Source organism: Rhinolophus sinicus, chromosome 15 (genome assembly GCF_057876585.1).
Source record: "Rhinolophus sinicus isolate RSI-liver-muscle chromosome 15, RSI-T2T, whole genome shotgun sequence".
Taxonomy (NCBI): domain Eukaryota; kingdom Metazoa; phylum Chordata; class Mammalia; order Chiroptera; family Rhinolophidae; genus Rhinolophus; species Rhinolophus sinicus.
The window spans coordinates 105789887-105814092 of NC_142515.1; the positions used below are offsets into that span (position 1 = coordinate 105789887).

General features: G+C 44.1%; 1 protein-coding gene across 2 annotated transcripts in view; it reads right to left on the reverse strand.

The window, feature by feature from the left end:
* Nucleotides 1–24206, reverse strand: part of EPHX2 (epoxide hydrolase 2) — an 85022-nt gene that overhangs the window by 47851 nt on the left and 12965 nt on the right. The window contains exons 1-2 of one of the 2 annotated variants that reach the window (XM_019733129.3): nt 14719–14948; nt 6722–6806 (exon numbers count right to left, since the gene is read on the reverse strand). In XM_019733129.3, coding sequence (XP_019588688.3) covers nt 6722–6806; nt 14719–14819 — 186 coding nt within the window. In that variant the 5' untranslated portion in view covers nt 14820–14948. Of the gene's footprint in view, nt 1–6721; nt 6807–14718; nt 14949–24206 lie in introns of those variants that run through there. The other variant, XM_074338371.2, reaches the window with a different exon arrangement.

Here is a 24206-nt window from a genome sequence, read left to right on the forward strand (position 1 = left end):
TCAGAATGCAACTGTCCTTGGAGATAAGGTCTTTATAAGGTCTTGGTTGGGCCCTAATCCAATCAGACTGTTGTCCTTATAAAAACAGGAGATCAGACCACAGACAAACACACACAAAGCAAAGACTGTGAGGGCACAGGGAGAAGATGGCCGTCTACATGCCAAGGAGAGAGGCCCCAGAAGAAATGAACCCTGTGGATTCCTTGATCTTGGGCTTCTAGCCTCCAGAGCTATAGTATACATAGTCTTTAAACTCTTTCCTCCCATTCTTTCTTGAACATACTCTCAGCAGGCCTTCACCTCCACATTTCAGAGACTTCTCTTGTCAAGGTTACCAGTGACCTCCTCATTGTGTTGCTGGATCTAAGGGGCACCCAGTAGTCTTGACCTATCAGCTGCATTGAACACAGCTGATCACACTCTTCATCTGAAACTTGATAACTTCTTGGCTTTCAGGACTCCACACTCTCTTGATTTTCCTCTATCAGTAGAGATGCATTCTTCATCTCTGATTGCTGGTCCCACATCAACCTGACCTTTAACATTAGAGTACCCTGAACTCTGGCCCCTTCTCTTCTCCATTCATACTCTCTTTCGCCATGATCATGTTGAGTCCAATGGTGTCAAAAATACCTTCCAACAATGTTACTTCAGCCTTTTTACTGATTCAAGCTTCAGTAACATTTATTCCCAATAGTATCATTCCAGTTTTCATTCACCAGTTGCCTCAATGTGTGTGAATGTGTGTATGTGTGTGTGAGGGAGTGAGAGAAAGAGAAAGAAAGAGAGAGTGAGAGAGCGAGAGTGAGAGCGAGAGCGAGAGAGAGAGAGAGAGAGAGAGAGAGAGTTTTAAAGTGACATAATTCATTATACTCCCCACACTAAGACTACACTTACCTTCACAGAAAAAGTGGGCTCTTCCTTTCTATTATAGTAGGCCCCAAGTTCTATGACAGACCCATAGGTGGCTGTGACTCGTAAAAACTTTTAAAAAATATAGACGGTTTTATCTGTGTGCTTATAGAGTAGATTCTCAATAGCCTTTCTTCTTCGAGGCACTAATTGAGAATTCAGGAGTGGTTTTCAATCCTGATTACTTTGTTTAAAAATAATCGAGGTTGTAGTAACAATAATAACTATTATTTTTCAGCACTTACTACTATGTGTCAGGCACTATGCTAAGCACTTTTAAGCTTTCTAACAACATATGAAATTGATAGTATTATCACTCTCATTTTACAGATGGCAAAACTGAAAACATTGGGAGTTCTGGTCAAGATGGTGGAGTAAGGAAATCCAGTAATTACCTCCTCTCATGATCACATCAAAATTATAAAACTACAGAAGAACTATTATTGAGAATCATCTGAAGTCTAGCTGAACCAAAGCCCTACAACTAAGGATATACAGAAGAAGCCACCCTGAGACTGGTTGGAGGGGCAGAGACATGAAACAGGCTGGTCCCACACCTGCATGTGCCCATTAAAACTTGGGAGGGATATCCTGGCTGCAGAGGTCCCCCTCCCAGAAGAGAGGGGTCCCAGCCCCACACCAGGCTCCTCAGCCCAGGATTCCAGTGCCAGGGAGAGACATCCCCAAAACTTCTGGCTGTGAAAACCAGGAGAGATGGTGGCTGAGTGGGATGAGGGTGGCTGCAATCTCAGGTGAACCTCTTAAAGGGCCTGCACACAGACTCACTCACTCTGAGCTCCATCGCTGGGGCAGCAGCTCAAAAGTTGCCAGGGATATATGGGGAGAAACACAGTTATCTGGCTTCACAGCAAGGGCTGGAGGGGCAGCTGGTGGAAACCACTGTTTCTTTGTTGAGCCCTCCCCCTCTGTGTGTGCAGACACAGGCAGCTGTCATATCTGAGTCTCCAGCAACCTGGCTAACACTGTTCATTTGCCCTGCCCTGGTGATTCCCTGAGACCCTACGCCACCAAACTTTCAGGCACACCCAAGCCACTTCCAGTGGCTTTTCTGTACAAATGGCCTGTTTTGGCTCATGCTACAGATTTTCCTAAAATCTTGCAAAGGTTCAAAAAACCCAAACAAGCACCATCTGGCTTTGGCATGTCCCATACCTCTTGCCAAGCAACCCCAAACCCGGCACTAATGGCAGATGGCCTCAGTCATGGCTTGGATTCTCAAAGCGCCTCCAAGCCCAGTGCAGGTGCTGCTCTGTGACTCATGTCAGGTGGCCTTGTGCAGGGCACAGGCTGTGGCTGAACTTGGCTGTAGCAGAGCCCCTCCCAGGAGACCTGGGGCTGGCATGCCTGGTGGCCATCTTCAGACTGAGCCAAAGCATCACCTGCTACCTCCAAGGACAACATACCCAAAGGGCTGATAGGCAGGGATGAGAGCCCTGCTAAAGTGAATACTGCTCTGTAGGATCAGCCCCTGCACAATAGCTCTTCCATGTAGTGACGGTCAGTCCTCACAACCAATCAGCCTGAGGGTCAATCCCTCCTACTTACATGCAAACAGCAACCAAGGCTCAACTACAACAGGAGGGCACACACAACCCACAAAAGAGACACACCTGGAGCACCCAGCTCTGGTGACCAGGGAGAATGTGCCACTGGGCCTTACAGGACACCTACTATATAAGGCCACCCTACTAAGACCAGGAGGCATAGCAGCCCTATATAGAAACAAACACAAGGAGGCAGCCAAAATGGAGAGACAAAGAAACATGTCCCAAATAAAAGAACAGAATAAAGCTCCAGAAAAAGAACTAAACAAAATGGAGACAAGCCATCCACCAGGCACAAAGTTCAAAGCACTGGTTATAAGGCTACTCAGTGATCTCAGGAAGAACTTCAACAAAGAGATAGGAAACAAAAATGGAGATATAAAACACAGAAAAAAAAACCAGTCAGAAATGAAGACTACAATAACTGAAATGAAGAAAACATTAGAGAGAATCAACATATTAGATGAAGCGGAGTATCAAATCAGTGATTTAGATGCTAAGTTAGCATAAAACACCCAAACAGAACAGCAAAAAGAAAAAAGAATCCAAAAAAATGAGAAGAGTTTAAGGGGCCTTTTGGGACAACATCAAGCATACCAATGTTCGCATCATAGAAGTACCAGAAGGAGAAGTGAGAGCAAGGAACTGAAAGCTTATCTGAAGAAATAATGATGAAAAACTTCCTTAATCTGGTGAAGGAAATAGACACACAAGCCCAGGAAGTACAGAGAGTCCCAAACATGATGAACCCAAAGAGGACCACACCAAGACACATCATAATTAAAACTCCAAAGGTTAAAGACAAAGAAAGAATCTGAAAAGAAGCAAGAGAAAAGCAGTTAGTTACCTATAAGGGAGCTCCCATAAGACTATCAGTTGATTTCTCAACAGAAACTTTGCAGGCCAGAAGCGATTGACACAAAATATTCAAAGTGATGAAAAGCAAAGACCTACAACCAAGATTACTCTACCCAACAAAACTATCATTTAGAATCAAAGGACAGTAAAAGAGCTAAAAAACTAAAGGAGTTCATCACTACCAAAACAGGATTACAAGGAATCTTAGAGGAACTTCTTTAAGACATATATATATATATATATATATATATATATATCCATTTATATTTAAAGTGATTGTTCATAGATACTGCCATTTTATTCTTCATACATATATATATGTGTGTGTGTGTGTATGTCTATATACTTATGAAGAATACATATACATATATATGTATAAATATGAAAAATAAAATGGCAGCATCTATGAACAATCACTTTAAATGTAAATGGATTAAATGCTCCAATCAAAAGATAGGGTGGCTGAATGGATAAGAAAGCAATACTCTTACATATGCTGCCTACAAGAGAGTCACTTCAGATCATAAGCCACACAGACTGAAAGTAAAGGGATGGGAAAATATATTTCATGAAAATGGAAATGAAGAAAAAGCTGGGGTAGCAATATTTATCAGACAAAATAGACTTTAAGACAAAGGCTATAACAAGAGACAAAGAAGGGCCCAGTAATCCAACTTCTGGGTATTTAGCCAAAGAAACGCAAAACATTACTTCAAGGGGACATGTGTATCCATATTTTCATTGCAGCATTGTTTACAATGGCCAAGATGTGGAGGCAGCGAGTGTCCATCAATGGATGAATGGATAAAGAGGAGGTGGTACATATATACAATGGAATATTGATTGGCCATGGAAGGGAATGGGTTCTTGCCATATGCGGTGGCATGATGGACCTGGAGGGTATTGTGCTGAGTGGAATATGAGAGAAAGGCAGATGCAATGTGATTTCACTGATATGTGGAATCTAAAGAACAAAATAAACAACTAAACAAAACAGAAACAAACTCATAGATACAGAGAACATTTTGATGGTTGTCAGATGGGAGGGGGTTGGGGATGGATAAAAAAGGAGAAAGGATTAAGAAGTACACATTGGTTTTTACACAGTAGTCCTGGGGATGTAGGGTATAGCATAAGGAATATAGTCAATAATATTGTAATAACTGTATGGTGTCATTGGGTACTAGATTTATCAAGGTGATAGCTGGAAGGGGGATGGAGGCAGGTGAAAAAGGTGAAGGGATTAAGAAGGACAAATTGGTAGTTACAAAATAGTCATGGGGATACAAAGTAAAGCATAGGGAATACAGTCAATAATATGGTAATAACTACGTATAGTGCCAGATAGGTACTAAACTAGTCAGGGGTATCACTTCTTAAATTATATAGATGTCTGGCCACTGTGCTGTACACCTGAAATTAATATAAAATAATATTGAATGTCAGCTGTAATTGAAAAATTAAAAGGGGGGGAGGGCGAAGGGGAATAAGAGGTCCAAATTTACAGGTATAAAACAAGTCATAGTGATGTATGTACAGCATAGGGAATATTGTCAATAATATTGTGATGGCATGGTACGGAGTCAGATGGTTGCTGGATTTATAATGGTGACCACGTCTTTAGGTATATAAATGTTGAATAACTGTGGCATATACCTGAAGCTAACATAATATTGTATCATAGCTATATTTTAATAAAAATTTTTAAAAAAAATATTTGAGAGGTTAGGCAAATTGTTGTGGTCACACAGTCTATAAATGGGAGCTATGACTCAATTCCTGATCTCTGACCCCAAAGTTCACCCATTATATAGTTATTAATTAATAACTCCCCCCCCCTCCCGGACCTGTCTGAAAATAGCTACTCTAATGATGACTATTATAAAAAAACAAAAGAAAATAATATGGGTAGGCAAAGATGTGGAAAAATTGGAACACTTGTGCATTATTGGGGGAATGTAAAATGGTGCAGCTGCTATGGAAAACAGTATGGTGGCTCCTCAAAAAATTAAAATTGGTGGGCCGGCCCGGTGGCTCAGGCGGTTAGAGCTCCGTGCTCCTAACACCGAAGGCTGCCAGTTCGATTCCCACATGGGCCAGTGGGCTCTCAACCACAAGGTTGCCAGTTCAATTCCTCGACTCCTGCAAGGGATGGTGGGCAGCGCCCCCTGCAACTAAAGTTGAACATGGCACCTTGAGCTGAGCTGCCACTGAGCTCCCGGATGGCTCAGTTGGTTGGAGCATGTCCTCTCAACCACAAGGTTGCCAGTTCGACTCCAGCAAGGGATGGTGGGCTGTGCCCCCTGCAACTAGCAACGGCAACTGGACCTGGAGCTGAGCTGCACCCTCCACAACTAAGACTGAAAGAACAACAACTTGAAGCTGAACAGAACCCTCCACAACTAAGATTGAAAGGACAACAACTTGACTTGGAGAAAAGTCCTGAAAGTGCACACTGTTCCCCAATAAAGTCCTGTTAAAAAAAAAAATTAAAATTGGAACTGTCATATGGCCCAATATTTTCATATCTGGATATATACCCAAAAGAACTAAAAGCAAGGTATTGAACAGATATTTGTATGCCAATGTTCATAGCAGCACTTTCCCCCAATAACCAAAAGGTGGAAGCAACCCAAGTGTCCATCGACAGATGAATGGATAAACAAAATGTGGTATATATTAAAAGACAAATGAAACTTAAGTAGCCTTTATCATAGTATCATTTCCTTCCTACAAACAGAAATCCTGTCACATTCTACACCATGGCTGAACCTTGAAAACATTATGCTACATGAAAATAGCCCAATACACAAAGACAAGTATTGCATGATTCCACTTACATAAGATACGTAGAGTAGCTAAATGCATAGAGACAGAAAGTTCAGTTGTGGTTATGGATTTGGGGGGTGAACAGGAAGTTCTTGTTTAATGGCTGTAGAATTTTAGTATTGCAAGATGAAAAGAGTTCTGCAGTTGGATGGTGGTGAAGGTTATACAACGTGAATATACACAACACTACTGAATTGTATACTTAATCAAGATGGTAAACTTTACAGTATGTGTATTTTACCGCAATTTAAATAAAACAATGAAAAGCTCCTGTGGCTGTTATAATTCCATGGCATAGATCTTCGACAGTTTGAAAATTTCCCAGTCCTTGGAGTCTGTCCTTCTGGTTGGTACCAAAAGAAGACAAACCAGGCTAAAATGTCTCTGTATGTCTCAGAGCCTCCAGCCCAGTCACGTGAGATAAGTGCCATAAGGGGTAAATAGATAAAGCAGACATGGTTCTGCCCTCAGAGGGCTATGATCAGTGCAGGAGACGGGCATGTAGGCACAGAATGCCTTCTAAGGGGGGCGGGGGGGTCTATGAGGTGTCCCCTTACCTGGCAATATGTGATTTCTCCCCTCATGAGGCGGGCAGTGGAACCACCCAAGCCTTCTTTGCTGAAAGCTTTATTCAGAAAGCCACTGGAAGACACAAAGAAACAACATCATGAACATTCCACTGACTTAATCACAGTAGCACATAGGGGACAGACACTATATCCATGGACAAACTGCTATTAGAAAGGCATTCTGCCATGGATGGGGAACTGCAAAGTTCAAGTTGAGATCTTTGCCCACAAGGAGCAATCCAGCTGGCGACCTGAGACCACAAACTGAAGGATAAATATTCTCACAGGTGAAGTGGCTCATGGGGGACCACCCAGCAGAGACTTTTCAACTGGAAGTGCTTCCAGCTTTGCCACTTAAGGGACAAAATTAAGACTGGACGTGCGACCATTACTGTTTTCAGCTCATTTGTACTAGGCATTGCCCCAAAAGACTGACAATAGTTCATATTCTTCAAAAGGAATGAAATATTTTTTCTGGTTTTGATTCTGCACAGATGGTTTCTCAGAGACAATGAAATGTAGTTTCTCATTTTAAAAACAGCTTTAAAGAAATTCTTACAGAACGCAAAACCTTTGGGCATCTGAGCAAAACCTTAACTTTGTTCATCTTCCAGAAAACATAATTTGGATCCAGTTTTTTTCCTTTTTTTTTTTTAGTTTTGTATTATGCCCGGAACACAAAAGCTAGCATTTGAAAATGAAAGCTATGGGATCTTTGTTTATGGTTATCAGTATGTTTGTTTGTTTATGTATGTATGTTATAGATATGGCATGTTTCTACCATATCTATAAAAAAAATTCGATGGTATTGCTAAAATTGATTTGTAATTTCAAAATTAGGTTATAAAGGGACCCTATTCAATTGGCCTAAAACACACGAGCACTCATACGAATTGGAAAAATAACAGAAACTAACCAAATTCCTTTTCAAGTGCACGTGATCTAGGATTAATCTTTTGGGCTAGCAGGCCAGGTAGAAAACCATAACAAGTTCGGAGATGTTTGCGTGTCATTTTACAAGGCTAGATGGTCACAAAATGCCTCAGATTGTGATGAAGACTGATTAGGAAGATACGATGATTGAAGATGGCTGCATATAGAGAATAAGATATGTGTGCGTGGTACAAGAAGGTGTAAGGGACGGAAATGCATTTTTGTTGAAGGAAAAGAGAATAATTTGAGTATAAAGACAGTCTTAGAGTAAAATGATTGTTCTAGAATAAGAAGGAAAAAGATAGGACAAAAGCTAAAAGGTATATCAAAGGTGCAGAAGGTTTGTGTATGTTGCAGAAGGTTCATGGAGAAGAAATTTTTTAAAAAATCTTATATATGATCATACTAACCAAGACTGGAATGGACTTAAGAGTCCATTAACACAGAATTGGAATTTGGCTTTATTACTCTGTTAAAAGGACAGAAGTTTTCCTATAGTATTGGTATATGCTTTTATTAGAAAATTGTAAAGGGAACGTAAAGATTTTACATTTTATTAAAATTATTTCCTGTGCTCTGTATCAACAGGTCTTTGATTGCTTAGGTAAACCAAACCTTTTTAATACTAAAAAAGCTACACTTTGCTTCTAACCATTTAACTTTCTGTAATTGCTGCGAAGTCTTTGTCACCATGAAGAAGAGGGGGAAATGAAACTAATTAGGCCTATTTGAGTTTTGGAAAGTGGATGTCAATCCAACTGCCCCACTCTCAAGGATAAAAATGTACTAACGATGATTTGTGTGTATTCTCATTGGGCAGAAGCATCCCCATGTCAAACGGCTAGAGCCATAGCAGTTCTAGAATACTTTTGGAAATAAGTTTTCCTACTTGGAAAATCCCCACGGAGCTCCATATCGATCAGGGGACCCACTCTACGAGACAAATTCTATACCACGTATGCAAAACTTGGCCGATATTGCAGTATTTCCTATCATCCCCAGGCCTCTGGTTTTATGAAACAAAGTGATAAGGTAGTAAAATTCAATTGGTGAAACATGTTGAAACTCAACCCGTCTTTGCTTTAAGTCCCTTCCCTTAGTGTTGCTTAACCTAAGACCTATTATTCCCTTTGGTAAACACTGTCCCCTTTTAAAAATCATTACCCAAAGACCTATGCGGCTAGAATGAGGAACGTATGAACCTGCCTTATTAAGAAGACCTTCTGACTTATTGCAAAGAACTCATAAAGGTTCTTGAAATAAATACAAGTTCGTAGAGCAATCTTTTCACAGCATGCTTCTGATAGATGAAAACATCGAACATCACGGTCTGCAACCTGGAGACAGGGTCCATGGAAAAGGACATCCCCACAAGGACTCCCTCCAGCCTCACTAGAAGGGACCACGCGGGGTACTGTTAACTAAACTCTGCATCACAAAGTTAAAAGGCATTGATTCATGAATTTGTGCTTTTCATTTTAAAAGGCTCCTACACTTGCACCTCATCGCCTGACTGAACACCCCAGCCTATGGGAGACCTCAAGTTAAAGTTATCTAGAGCAGACAACTGCTCAGACAGAAAGCAGATGGCACTTGAAGCGGATGGCTCTTCCCAGGATTGGAGACTGGGCCAGTAATGTCAACTCCCACTACGCATATTTCTTTTATTTCATAGCTGCTATAACATTTATCTCTTGGGTATTTTAATAACCTTAACTCTCTCGGATAAGCCAGTCGGCCTGCGGGGTCTCTGCTCCCGCTCCCCACATAAGAACACAGGATATGGTGAGGCCAAAAAGGAACACCCACGGAGCCATTGGTAGGGGAGTCATACCACTATGGTCTCACTGGAGACTGGGTTCACAGGACATGTGACCTGCTGTCCGCTTTGCTGGCAACCGACCGACTCTCCTCAACTTTCCTCAACTCCCCAACGTAGCCGCGACAGTTATATTAGTGGCCAATGGCTCAATGGTTACAGCTGATGGCCACCCAATCACAGTTGATGGCCATTTACTACCTGAGTGAGCACCTTTCCACGTCAGGCTGAGAGCCTGGAAACAGCTCTCTGGGGCTCTGTTCCCACAATATTCCCTATCATTAACCCTCAATTATACCCCACCTCCTAAATGTTGTCGTTTTAACCCTTGTAAATGGGAAACCTTGGCACAGAAGTGTTATGACACACTGCTTAGCCTCCTCATGGAACCTATCTGAATGCTGGATTGCCATTCAATGCCTGCCTCAGATAATCCCAATTATCTCTGTTAGCCGTCCCTAGCTTTACTGTTGATTTTATAGAACTACCTCTCCTGAGACTAATCAGGTTAAGCCATTAAAAGGGGTCTCACCTTTCCCTGTGTCTACATAACCATCATCTACATCGACCACCATACACACATACACTTCCCTGGTAGGACCCAACCACCTCCTACAACTGAGGTGGTGCCTAGGCACCCCTTATTGCATTGCTACCTGTATGTTGAATGCCTTAAATCAAGCTGCATCCATTTCAACCCTGACTGCTGTAGAACTCCCCTCTGTAAAGCCACTGTGTCAGGAAACACCCCTATTCAGCTCCCCCTCTTACTATCGAAGTTGACATTTCAGTAATTTCATCTGCCACCTCAGGGGGAAGTAATTAGTTATTAAGGAAAAAATTGTAGTCCCACATTTCCCTTGTAGAAGTTGTTTTGGACTTACATGCATTGTCCCTTGTTTCTGACCAGTCAATGAAGCCAAATTTGAATGTTCTGATAGAATGAAGTGCTGCTAATTTTATGAAAGGTACATTACTTTAAATGTGAATTACTCCTTTTAGCTTGCCAGAAGGATTTTCAACCCTCATATTGGTATTTGATCACTTATTCAAGTGGAAAGACCTGCATCTCAATCAGGGTGATTTAGAAAAACACAATAAAGTAAAAATTGATGGGTAAAAAAAAACCTGTTGGATACAATCCTTATGAATATCTTAGAATATGTATTACCCTTTTCCCAGAACCTTAGCTGTATCTTTTCTTACTTCACTTTTGGGGTTAATTGCATTGAATGGAGTCCAGTATTTTCCAGAGTACTTCCCTTTGTGAGTTCCTTCCACCTCATGCCAAAGTTTAAAAAATGAAATGCAGGGTCACTAGTTAGCTCAGTTGGTTAGAGCGTGGTGCTAATAACACCAAGGTTGCCAGTTCGATCCCCACATGGGCCACTGTGAGCTGTGCCCTCCTTAAAAAAAAAAAAAAAAAAGAAATGAAATGCATTTTAAGTGATGTCAGAGAGAATAAGTTGAATATTTTAATTTTAAAGGTTAATGATTCTGTAAATTGTGTTACTGGAGTTAAAGTAGGCCATGTGATAAGACTGGTGTTTTCTTTGAGGTAGAAAGAAAAACCTTTCCAGATACCATCCACCAAAATGATCCTCATGCCCACATTTTTGTAGGTGCTATAGAGGATACAGGAAAGAAATGAGATCTGGTCCTATTCACTAAAAAATTATAATTTAATAGAAAAGATCAAACTGTTATCTGACAATTAGGGAACAATCAGACTTCATTAGAAGCTGATCTTAACTTCTCAATCGTTAATACAAGAAATGTTTCAACCATAGACATGGCTTTTTGGCAAATGGGTTTATTGGACAATGCCAGCAATAATCTGAAACCTAGAAAATTCAATTCATTGGATTCTTTAGAGCACCTACCTTAGCCTAAACACTACAATAAAAGTAGTATCAGATTCATGACAGTGGGTAAAAATGATGGAGTAATCAGATTGTTCCTTTTCCGCCTCTGAAAGTATGATGATGTTTTCGAAGGGCAGGAATATTTAAAATCGCTTTTAGGTGAAATCTAAAAGGTGAATTGTAACATTTAGGTGAAACCAAGTTAACACGGAGATAAATACTTAGAAATTTGGGAATATTGGGTTTTTACGCTTAAAAATTTGAGCTGTTTACTTAATTGGTATAATTCGCTACACATTAGTACTGTGTTCATAAGAATTTTTCTTTTAATTTATATTGGGGAACAGTGTATTTCTCCAGAACCCATCAGCTCCAAGTCAGGTCGTTTTCAATCTAGCTGTGGAGGGCGCAGCTCATGGCCCATTTGGGAATTAAACCGGCGACCTTGGTGTTATGAGCACTGCGCTCTAACCACTGAGCAAACCGGCTGACCCGAATTTTGTTTTATTAACCATTAGTTTCACAAACTGCTAGTTATAACGTAAACGGATTATATCTCTTTGTAAATCCCAGTATGATTCTGCTACTTCTGTGGATGTAGTTTTTCTCTAACACTGGTTTATATGTGTGGAGCAAAAAGGATTCCATTGTGTAATTTTTTTTTCCATTGTGTAATTTTTAAATGCCATCAGTTGAAAGCATACAAGACTAAGGTTTTTAGTTATAGCTCCTGACTTCTTTCAGTTCCATTCCTCTGAACTCTTCTCAAGTAGCTCAATCTTGGTCATTCCACCATGGTAGTAAATAAAAATTCGAGATTAATATGAGAACAACCATCTCCTTAGAACTGCAGATTCTCTTTAGGGTCGTAGGCTAGATAATGGTGATAAATACCCTCATGCTTGCTCTGATCAGATTTGCTACCAAATGAGGTCAGGTCAGATTTTGTGATCAAATGAAGTTAGGTCAGGTTTTGCTGCTAAAGAATTATGGAAAAACAAAACAATACAAAAAAAATCCTTTGTTTGGGATAAATGAACTATATGTATCAACCACAATTGTGTCTGGGATGGAAGAGGAACAGGGAAAGGTGAAGAGGAATTTGCAATTCCTTCTTTACATGGTTTCATTCATTTGAGTATTTCATAATAAGAATGTACTTTTGTACTATTTGCGTAATTAAAACCTATATGTAATGTATTTTTAAAAAAGTACATTAAGGGCCTGCCAGGTGGCTCAGGTGGCTGGAGCGCCATGCTCCTAAAGCGCAAGGCTCATAATACCTGCATGGGCCAGGGAGCCGTGTCCTACACAACTCGACTGAGAAACCATGGCTTGAGCCAGAGTGGGGTGGGGAGAGGCGAAAAAAGGGGGGGGGAGTACATTAATATTTACTCTCTGCTTCAAAGAGTACATAAAAACCCGGAGGTGCAAAAAGCAACCATAAATCCAGAAGTTCCTGGAAGCATTCAATAAATATATCTTGAAATAGTACAGGACATGAATAAGAAGTCCTGGGTCTCAAATACTCTTTCTGTACCTATTTGCTAATCACTTGTTTCTTTTACTCAAAAAATACTTAGTGTGCATTGCATATGGAAAGCACCTCAGGTTCTAAAGTATATATTTTTGAAAGAAATTAACACTGTAATCATCCCTAATGATTACTGCCATTGGAGGTAATGGAGGGCACCAGGCAGACCCTCCACAATGAAGCTGTGCGAAAAGGTATTAAATGAAGCACACACATCAAATCTGGATCTCAGGGAACCATCCTGGCGCCTCCAGGCCACGTCAGCCTCAGGTGCTGAGGTAACCACCATCTCTAGCACCCTAACTCTCAGAGGACTCTGGTCTGGATGACCAGACTGAGAGTGGAGCTCACCCTTTCCTTCCTTCCTCCCTCCCTCGCTCCCTCCCTCGCTCCTTCCCTCCCTCGTAAGTGCTGGAAGAAGCTGCAACTCCCTGGTCCACTGTAGGTTTCAACAATCTGTATTTCTGGAGTTCATGACAGCCACTTGGGCCCCCATCACCTGTCTTCAGACAGGTATTTCCAGATGTCATGCAGGATCCTCACCTACTCCTCCTCTCAAGGTTTCAGCACCAGGCTTACAGGCTTCCTTTGTCCTCCCCTGGGCCCTGCAGCCCAGGTTCTTCATCTTCCATGCCAATGACCCTGCAAACTCCTAGCTCAAGGTCTTGTTGGCTTCAGTTCCAACCTCCATCAGACTTCTCCATCAGTCCACATTGCGCTACCTCCACGCTGCCAAACTCTTGGGTCTTACTGTGAGCGGCAGCGTCTTCCCTCTTACCAAACGTACTTGATCCATCACCCCAACAATCAGCTACTTTGAGTTAGAGCACCAATTATTTTACTCCCTCTCCAACCCATCGATCTCAAAAGGCCTCAGAGGGTCACTGGCTATCAAAGCAGGTACACGTTCAGCCTGACTTTCATGTCACATTGCAATGCAGGCCCAACCAACTTGCCCATTTCTCTCTCAAAACTCACCTCCTCCGGCTACACTGGAACATTCAGTGTTCTTGTGCACACTCCATGCTTTCCACCTCCCAGCCTTCCCACCTCCCAGCTGGCTTTCCACCTCCTAGCTTTCCACCTCACGCTGTTTTCTCACCTGGAAAGTTCTCCCTTCACATCTTGAATGTGGGCTATCTGTGGATGTGTGAGATTTCATACCACATGCCAAGCATGTTGAAACAGGCCCTTCAGGCTCACCTTCCGAATTAAAGACTGTGGTTGGTGCAGCGCCACAGGCTAATAAGGTCCAGGGTCACGAGCTCTGACCTCCTGAGATCAGCTAGCTTTTCTATGACCAGATTTTTGGCTGCTGGGAACAACCCTAACCATGTTCAGAGGGTGTATGTGAGTTAGGTGAGTCTGTGCAACAGTAGATAAATAAAAGATGCCCAATGCATCACTTTGCATATACGTGAGACTTTTGTAAATGAAGAAATGTATCAGGCACACAGCTCAGCTGCTCATCCACTTTACTTATTTAATTTAACCCTCACAAAAATGTTCAAGGGAAGGTATTTTCTTATTTTAAGCTAGGCGTGCAGCAGCCCTGTTGGCGAGTAATTCGACTCACTTTAGGAAAAGCTTTCACTATAGAGGGCAATTTTGGAGTTTTTTGCAAAGTTTAATTACTTGGCATTTAGAAAAGACAACGCCTCTACTTACACACCCTGGTATTTTAGGGCCCGGTAATTGTTTGAACCTTTCGAAGGGCTCTCAAACTACAGTCATCTGGAACCAGGGCTGAAATCCTGAAAGGGCATTTCGCGGCAGGAATCCCCGTTCTGCTGCCCCGACCCACCCACGCAGGACGGGCGCCGGGTCCCCTCACCTGGGCAGCACCAACTCCTCCGCTACGCGGTCAAGGGCGCTGAAGAGCGATGGCAGCGCCAGGACCCCGTCCAGGTCGAACACGACAGCCCGCAGCACCATGGCTGCTTGCCCCTCAACCTCCCACACAGGAAGCGGGCGTTCGAGGACACCGCACCCAAGTGTAGCTGCGGAACTGGAACTAGGGCCGCGGGAACCACCCGGGTAGAGTCGGCTTCTGCCCCGCCCCCCGCCCTGGGGCTGGCCCCTCCCACTCAGTGGCTTCGGCCTCTGCCCCGCCCCCCGCCCTGGGGCTGGCCCCTCCCACTCAGTGGCTTCGGCTTCTGCCCCGCCCCCCGCCCTGGGGCTGGCCCCTCCCACTCAGTGGCTTCGGCTTCTGCCCCGCCCCCCCGCCCTGGGGCTGGCCCCTCCCACTCAGTGGCTTCGGCTTCTGCCCCGCCCCCCCGCCCTGGGGCTGGCCCCTCCCACTCAGTGGCTTCGGCCTCTGCCCCGCCCCCCAGCTGCCCCGGGTTAAGGTCCCCGTTCTGGTCTCGCGCGAGTCGCATCACACCCCAGGCTCTTTGGGTGGACTCGCACTCGCGTGGGTTCCATCCGGACCGCCTCCCGGCGCCTCGGCGCTAGACTTGCCCCTCTGGATGCAACGCCTTCTGCCCCCTAAAATGGAAGTCAAAAGTACCCCCGCGCTCCCACAGTGGCTCCTTGAAGAGGCGGACCCAGGCACTGGGACCTGCTGACCGCTTATTGCGAACTTGCCAGACTTTCGTGTGTGTGTGTGTGTGTGTGTGTGTGTGTGTGTGTGTGTGAGTCCAAAAGCTTCTTCATTCAATATTAGGATCCTTCTACATTCGCTTTGGTCGACATATCTAGGAAAGTAATAGCTTTGTTGCCCTTCTTTTGTAGATTCAGTACACATACTTACAGACCCCTCACTGTGGGTGCTTGGACTCACCCCAGAGGTGGTCAGCTGACTGGGGCGGAGGCAGCAGCTTCTAGGTCAGTGGTGCTGTTCTCTGGCAGGCTTTCTTAAAAACCCAGCCTGGAGCTGCCTGCATTCTTTCAAAGGTTTTGTGGTCTCCTAACGTCCGGTATTAAATCTCTATTTTAAATAACTAGCGTGATTTCTGTTGCCTGACTGGTGCAGTACCATTTATGAATACATATATATGCTTGTAAAAGGGGCACAGCAAAGACGAAGGAGCCACCTCCAGAGCCGGGTTTTATAAATTCCTCGTTGGACAAGGGATTTATAAGAAACTTAGAATATATGAGACTCTAAGATGGGAATTATCTTCGGTTAAGAGGAAACTAAAGCTATCCCATGGACCTTTGTTTATCCATGGGCAGTAAACTCGTAGATTGATCTTGTCTGGAATATTTTATAATACGTTGGGAGTTACAGAACTTCCTGGCTGACTTGCTTAGGCAAGGATTAGAGGACTCAAATGCGTTTTACGGTGATCCACTTGTTCTCACGAGTCACACTTTCCCTATGTTTTCTGCCACCCAAGGCACAGCAAGATAAGAGCTCATTTCAGCTGGGCTATGAAATCTCAGTATCTTTTTGAAATGTATATCCTAACCCTTATGTCTGCTAATTTTAATATTTATAAAATATGTTTTAGTTGATAGCATGGAATCATAAAACCTGGCTAATGTAGAAGTGAAAACCCAGAAGTTGCACGTGAGGTCAATCACTGAATTGGTAATGAAGTTAACAGTGACCTCATCAGGTTTGGGTTTGGATTTCCTGCCACTGCCAGCCCTTTCCCACCTCCTGCTAGGCCTTGGTTTTCCAACCCTATTTTAAAATTCCGTTTAATTCGTAATGGTTGAGAGAGGAGTTTGTACTACCGCTTCTTTTGCTGTAGGTGTTTGAATCAAGCTTAAATTGAAGTTGTCTCTGGCAGTTTTCAGAACCCACATTCCACCTGAAGTTTTGGCTCTCTTTAAGGCAGCAAATAAATATCTTTAATTCATTCAACAAATATGCATTGAGCATCTGTTATGTGCTTAAGAGTCGTTGGTAAACAAAACAGGCAAAAATAAGCACCACCAAGAAGCTTCCGTTTTAGTGGAATGATGAATTGAAGGAATTGCTAGTTGCTTCTGGGGCAATAAGAGGAATGAGACTAGGAATATTATGGCAGCTACTTGTCCTTTTTCTTATTTATCTTTTTTTTTTTTTCCTTTTGGCTTCCCAACATCTATAACCTCTTCCTACATTTGGATACTTCTGCCCCAAAGTGGGCATCTGTCATTTAGAGATGCACAGCACCCTTCAAACACCTCTCTACTTTGATAGTTCTCACATTTTGAGTCCTACCTTCTCAAGGTTGACTCCACAAACACCACGTTTCCCAGGCTCCCTTCATGCTGGTCATGTGGCATGGGCTCTGCCAATAAGCATCTTTGCCTGAGATTTGGGTATGGAAATGAGCAACCTGAAGCAACAGCTGTGTTGCTGGAACTTTCTTCCAGAAATGACAGTAGCAGAAGCATCTAGTTTTTCTGGGGAGGCTGAGATGGAGCTTCTCCAGTCTGGTGTGGATGGGGTGGCACAGTGATGGCTTTATTATCGTTTGCTGTCACATGGTTTGCTGTCATGGCATTGTTCTTGGCTGTGTAGTTTCCAAGCCTGCTTCTCTGGTCCTCTCTAACTCTATGAGCTCTCACCATTCTGTAAGAATCCCCTTTCTGCTTATGTGACCCAGTGGAGGTTCTGTGGTTGCAAATAAGAAGCCTGTAAGACATATCTGCCTGATGGATCTTAGGAGAAAGAAGAGCCGCTTTGATACCATGTGCTCACTTTCCCAGCCTGCCTTGAAGCTGGGGTGAAGGCCGATGAGCTAGGCTCAGCAAATCAGAGGCACTCAGCCCAGACTTTACAACAGGAGGTGGTGAGGGGTACAAGGACAGAGAAGGGTTTTGGTGGGCAGTTTTGGGGCAGCAACAGTACCTAGGGTCCCCAGCTGGCGAGGATGGTGCAGGCCCCGTGGCCTTAGCACTCAAGGGCGGTAGCAGCAGCAGTGTCCTCACCAGTCTGGTTCTGTGGTGCGGTTTTGGTGTTGGCCCTGGCTATGCTTGTTTTCCAAGCTTGGTTCTCTAAGCTCCCAAAGGGCCTCATCATTATGCTGTCATTAAATATATTCTCTACTTAAATCAGCCCAGAGTAGATACCTCTTACTCCTCACTAATTCCCAAAAACCCTTCTACTTTGCCTTCTAGGACCGTCTGGGACTCTCTCTGCCCTCTGGAACTTCAGGTTTATCATCAGCAAAACCTATCGGTTCCCCAACCTCTTTCCTAGTCTCTTTCCGTCCCCCTGAGTCACCTGCTTCTGCCATTCTCCCCTCCTCCCACTGGACCACTGCTTTCTTCCTCACCCTCACTCCCAGCCAGTGTCTTTGCTTCCTCTTGCACTGAGAACATTGGAGCAATCAGAAACCTTCCACAACATCCCACCCTCCTGCTAACCTACACACCTGTACCTGCGGCTATCTCTACTTCCCCTGTCTCTAGCTACATTGATCAGCTGCCTCTGCCTCAGTCTAAGACCTACTTTCCACGGAGGCATTAGATTTGGTACCCTTGTAGGCACAGGGACAATCCCCCCTTCCCCATTATTCCCTTGGGCTAGTGCAATCTTCCAAGATGAGAATCAAGAGAGATCCCCACAAGAAAGTTCAGGCGAGAGGCAAAGGTTTGTTAAGCTTGTGCACAAGGGAACCAACATGGAGAAAGGAAAAGGCTCAGGTGAGAGGGTCAGGCTCCCAGAGAGAAGTTGGGGCAGGGTGTTTAAGGGGGGGAAGGGGAGGAGGAGTTCCAGGGAACTGAGAGAGAAGTTTGTGTTTCTTTTATCATCGATGACACTTCACATCATACACCTGGGTGCCAGCAGCTGGTTGCAGCTACTTTGGAGACAATTCCCTCCTGCAAGACAAACTCAAATTCTCAAGACCCCGAAATCTCCTTCTGCTTGACAAAGAAACAGCACACATAAAATTATACTATGAGAACAAAAGGAGTTGAACAAGAAGAGTGGTTAACATGCGAACAAAGGCTAATTAAGAATTAAATTATTTAATTCTAGCTGCCAAAATACTAGGGGCATTAAAATCACAAGGGGCTCAGCTATACTACATTCAGTTATCACCTCTACTGGATCATGCCATTCACATACTAATTGTTATGGACTCAGTGTTTGTGTCCCCCCCACCCCAACACACACCCCAAATTCATATGTTGCGTCCCTAATCCCCAGTGTGATGATATTTGGAGATCGGGCCTTTGGGAGGTAATTAGGGTTAAATGAGGTCATGAGGACAGATCCCTCAAGGATGGGATTAGTAGTGTTACCAAAAGAGACACCAGAGAGCTTGCTCTCTTGCCTGCGTATGAACAAAGAAGAGGTCGTATGAGCACACAGCGAGATGGTGGCCACCTAGAAGCCAAGAGAAGAGGCCTAGGATGAAACCTACCTTGCCGGCATCTTGGTCTTGGACTTCCCAGCCTTCAGAACTGTCAGAAATAAACCTAAGCCACCCAATCTATGGCCACCCAAACCTAAGCCACCCAAAATACAATCTATTTTGTTATGGCAGCTGAAACACACTAAGATGCTGTAAAGGTGAAATTTGGTAGATCAATAATATAATGAAACTTAGCTAGCTTGCAGTTTGATCCATCCTAATATTCAGCTGTTTCCTCTGTTTCTCCTCCCACTGATTAATGGAAGAACTCAGTTTGTTCCCTTTCAAGGCTACCCGTAATAACCTCGTTAACTAACAAACATCCTAACCTGAAAAAAACAGCTTCTTTAATCCTCAGGTGTCCAGACATCTGGGACCCAAGGTCACAACTCCCTAGCAGTTTTTCCTACAGACAATAAGATTTAAGATAACACTGAGATAGGCCTGAGGCCTCAGAAGACCCAGGAGACAACTTAACTATTAGCCCTGAGACCTGCTTTCCTTTGTTCTTTGCCATTTACCTGCCTATAAAACCTCTTAATCATTTTGGCTTGAGGAAGTTGGTTTTTTTAGATATGAGTCTGCCATCTTCCCTAGCTGCCGGTATCCAGGATGAAGGACGCTTTTCTCCTCACCAACCCTTGTCACTCTAGTTTTTTTGACTCTTTGGGTGGCAAATGGCACCAAACCTGAATTCAGTAACAACACCAACAGTCTGTAACTTCGTTCATTAAAAACATAAATAAATCTATCAAATCCACATTTCCCTCCAGCTACCATCTCATTTCCCTCTTTTAAAGGAAAAGTCTATCAAAGAATTAGAGCAGCGGAGTTAGGGGAGTTAGGGCGGGTCAGGCGGAGGGGTGGTCTGGCTTGAGAATTAGCTGTTTGGTTTTCAAAAGTGCCAATTTTCCCCCTCAGTTACCTCAGCCTCAGGCATTCCTGTTTATAGGTGGATTAGGAGATGTGTGTTTGTTGAAGGGACCTCCTCAGGAGAGCAGGATCCCACTGGGGGTTCTTTTGGAGGAGTCTCTTTAGGAGGAGTCTCCCTAGGGAGAGTCTCCTTAGAAGGAGTCCTCTTAGGAGGAGTCCCCTTAAAAAGGGACTCATTAGGGGAAGGGAGGCCAGAGATCACAGCCAAAAGAGCCAGGTCTACACTACATTTCTTACAGAGATCTGGGTTGTCCCTCAGGGCAATAAAAGCCTGAACACACGGAACTTCTGACCATTTGTCCTGCTGTCTGCAAAACAGGTCCAGCTGTATGATAGTATTGCAATTAATACTTCCCTCAGAAGGCCAAGTCGCCCCATCTTCCAACAAGTATTTAAGCCAAACCTCTGAACAAAAGCAAACCAGGCATAGCTTCTTTAAAGTCTGAGGGTCAAATTTGTCCCAATGTTTCAAGACGCCACTCAGGGGGGTGTAGGCGTGTGAGGACTGATTGCCCATCTGAAAGGGAGGAAGAACAGAAAGGCGTCCCTTCACAATTCATCTCCCACAACCTGCTCTAGGGCGTCCCCTAGATGCGTGGGCCACGGACATCTCACAACTGATTCCGATTCCGGGGAGAGTGGGGAGACATTTATTGTACCTGCTACCTGGCTTAGCAGCAGTATTTGGCCAGTTGCTCATTACCCTCCCTTAGGCACTGTCTGTACTTGGCTTCTGGGACCCCTGCTGCTTGGTTTACCTCATCACCCACTGGCTGCTTCTGCTTGGCATCCTTTGCTGCTTCCTCTTCATTTTCCTGATGTTGAAAAGAGTCCTTGGGCCTCTTCTTTATCTACAATCACTTTCTGGGTTTTCTCAACCAGTCTTCTCTTCCCTAACCTATCTCTCCTGCATTCTTCCTCCCATGTGACACCCTGGCCACAGCCAGCTGCATGCAAGCAAGGTAGGGGCTTGCCGAAGGAGGCTGGGCAGATGGCTATGTGCTCTGGTTTCTGTGTCAAAAGGGCTGCAGAAAGGTTATTGCCTGGCAAGGCTGAAATGTCTCATTGTCCATGCCAGACATTGCAGGAAATGTCTCTCTCATCCTCTCACAATGTCCCTCAGCACTCGCTACGAGAAAGTTTAGCACTGTGCACGCTTTAAAGGAGAAATGCTTAAAGAAACATTTGCTGAGGTACGTTCAGAGATCAGAGGCAATAAATGGATCATTGACAAGATGACTAAAATCCAAGCTCAAATTTTGATCCTGTCATTTGCAAAATTATTTACATCAGTTTAATTCATAGCACTGATGGCGGAGAATTGAGACTCTAAAAACTGGGCCGGGTCCCATGATAAATGCCAGGGAGGCTCCCTTGTCAAGGAAAGGTGTTTCTCTTTCTCTGATGAGTTTGTTTCTGCTTTAGCTGAAATTCTTACAGTAAACTCACCTGTAGAATTTATTATGAACCAGGTAAGCCAACTTTCTTCATTACCCATCCTAACCACACCCCGCTTTCTGGATTTGAAACAGGGTCAGGTCCCTATATGCCTGAGCAAGCAGATTCCAGGAACAAACCTGGGAAGAGACACAAACACACCCCAAACTGCAAGATTCTGCTCATTTATGTCCACAGTCGGGCGAACATTGTCATGTGGGGTCTCAGGTCCTGCTCCCTGCACAAGAACGCAGGATATGGTGAGGTCTAAAAGGAACACCCATGGAGCCATAGATAGGGGAGTCATACCACTATAGTCTCACTGGCAGCTGGGTTGGAGACATAGGAAGCAGGAGCCACACGATCCACAACCTGCCGTCCGCTTCTCTGCCTGCCTGCCTGCCTGCCTGCCTGCCTGCCTGCCTGCCTGCCTGCCTGCCTGCCTGCCTGCCTGCCTGCCTGCCTGCCTGCCTGCCAACCCACCCATCCCACTTGCTAGCTGCAATCCGTGCTTGCTAGCTCAGCCATGGCAGTTATATTAGTGGCTAATGGCTAACCGGTAACAACTGATGGACACCCAGCCACAACAGATGGCCATCTGATTACAGCTGATGACCATCTAATAACCGAGCCAGCATCTTTCCATGTAAGGCCGAGAGCCTGGAAACTGCTCTCTGGGACTCTGTCCCCACAAACATGCATAGAAATTGTCTTGGTGTAGAATTTACCCCTGGTCGTTCACAGAATATGAAGAGTTCACAAGACTCTAAAAAGTGAGAAAGCAAGGAAAGGTTTAATTGAAAGTTAGGCAGAGAGCGAGAGAGTTTTGCTTGGACGAAAAATACTGGCAAAAGAAGTTTTGCCAGGGTAGAGTCCGATAGGGACAATTGTGGCAGGTTTCTGTTTAGCAGGGTTTTCACATTTTTTCTGTGCAGGATGTAGATTGCTTGTCAGCTTGCAGGGGGGCTGCTGTTACAATTGTCTTCTGGCAACTTTCCTGTTCCCATCTATGATGGATGTTAGCTTACAGGGGGGTTGCCATTGCGATTGTGAATTGTTCTGTTCCCACCTATGATGGATGTAAGGGTGCTTGTCAGCTTGCGGGTGCAGTGCTAGCCAGGAGATTCAGAGCCAAGTGGTTAATTTTTAAGCTCATTCCTGCTAGCTCCCACGCTCACTCCTGTTAACTCTTTACCTGTTTCATCAGAAATGGATTCTCGAGGTGCTAGACCAAAGTTGAAATAAGGTTTGGCTGACTCATGGGGGGGGGTGCTTTTGAAAGATTTTGATTTGGTCTACAAGTTTGAACACCTGGGGATGTGTATTAGTCAGAGTTCTCCAGGAGATAACATTTGTAATTTGTCTTTTATAGTATAGATGCTGCTTCTGGAGAATGGGTGGAGGGAAACGCTATAAATAATAACTCTCACCTAGTGATCTTTGACAACAGTGAGGGCTGTGCCTTCCTATATTTTCTTTTTGACTTTGTTAATTTATTTTATGTCCTGTCCACCCAATTACTTTACAGGAAGTGTGCTTTTGATGAACGTTATGTCCTATTTACTCCATAGGACACAGAATTGCAAGATGATATCATGTCAGGATTGGAAGAATGGACATCGCCCAGAGAGGCTAGAATGGCGCTGGATGGAGTAACTAATAAGACTCAGGGCTGTGTCCCTTTGAGGTTAGGACGAGCACTTTTATTTCTGTGAGGAAATCAAAGTTAGTGTTAGTGTTAGTGTTCTAACTGCATTTTCTGAGATTCTGTATTTGCCTAGTTGGCACCCGTTACTCACAGGGCCAAATAATGGTCAGCATTATTTACACCTGCCTTGTGATCCAGTTTTCACAGGCGTGCGAAAATCTCATTACAAACTCGCCAGCCAATCCCGATCAACATCCCAACCATCTTCTTTATCTCTCTCTCACACACCACGGCAATATTCCCCTTCGCTAAATCACCCCAGGGCCAGCTAGGACGACTAGAGATCACCCCGTGCCCACAGTCTGCCAGTGTTATTAAACCACGCAATCCTAAGCTGCTTACCCTGCCCTGCCTTGTCTTTCCTGCAGAAAACTCCAGTAAACACTCTGGGCCGTGGCTTCCTGCTTCCTCCTTTGCCCTTTCTACCTACCTCCTTGCCCCCCTTCCCCATCCCAGGGCTGGCCCTAACTCTTCCCCATGTGGCCCTGTCTGGCGTGTCATGACTCCTGTTTCTAGGGATCTGTGAGTATAAATGTCTTCTCTCATGACAATCATTCCAGGGTCGGCGTGTTTACTATCCTTGATTAAATAAATTCTGGGTGCAGATTTTAGAACAGTTCAGTGTCAGCATGTATTTCAAAGTTTAATTATAGGAAGTTAGAGTGGGGCCCTATCCTATAAAGACAAATTGATGTTAGGAACCAAAGAGATAGATTTTGGGGAGCTTTCCAGAATTTAAACTCCTTTAAAATATCTTGGGAATGTCCCCATCTTGAAGGTGGCACTGCCCACCTTCCACATAGAAGCTCACAACACTAGGTTGATGCTTCCTCAGCTTTCCTTGCATCTGGTTCATGGGCACATGATTAATCAGATGCATTTGTCCTGACCTTTGCGTCGGGAGCCAGTGACACAAAGAAGCAGGGACAGAGGAGAATGAGT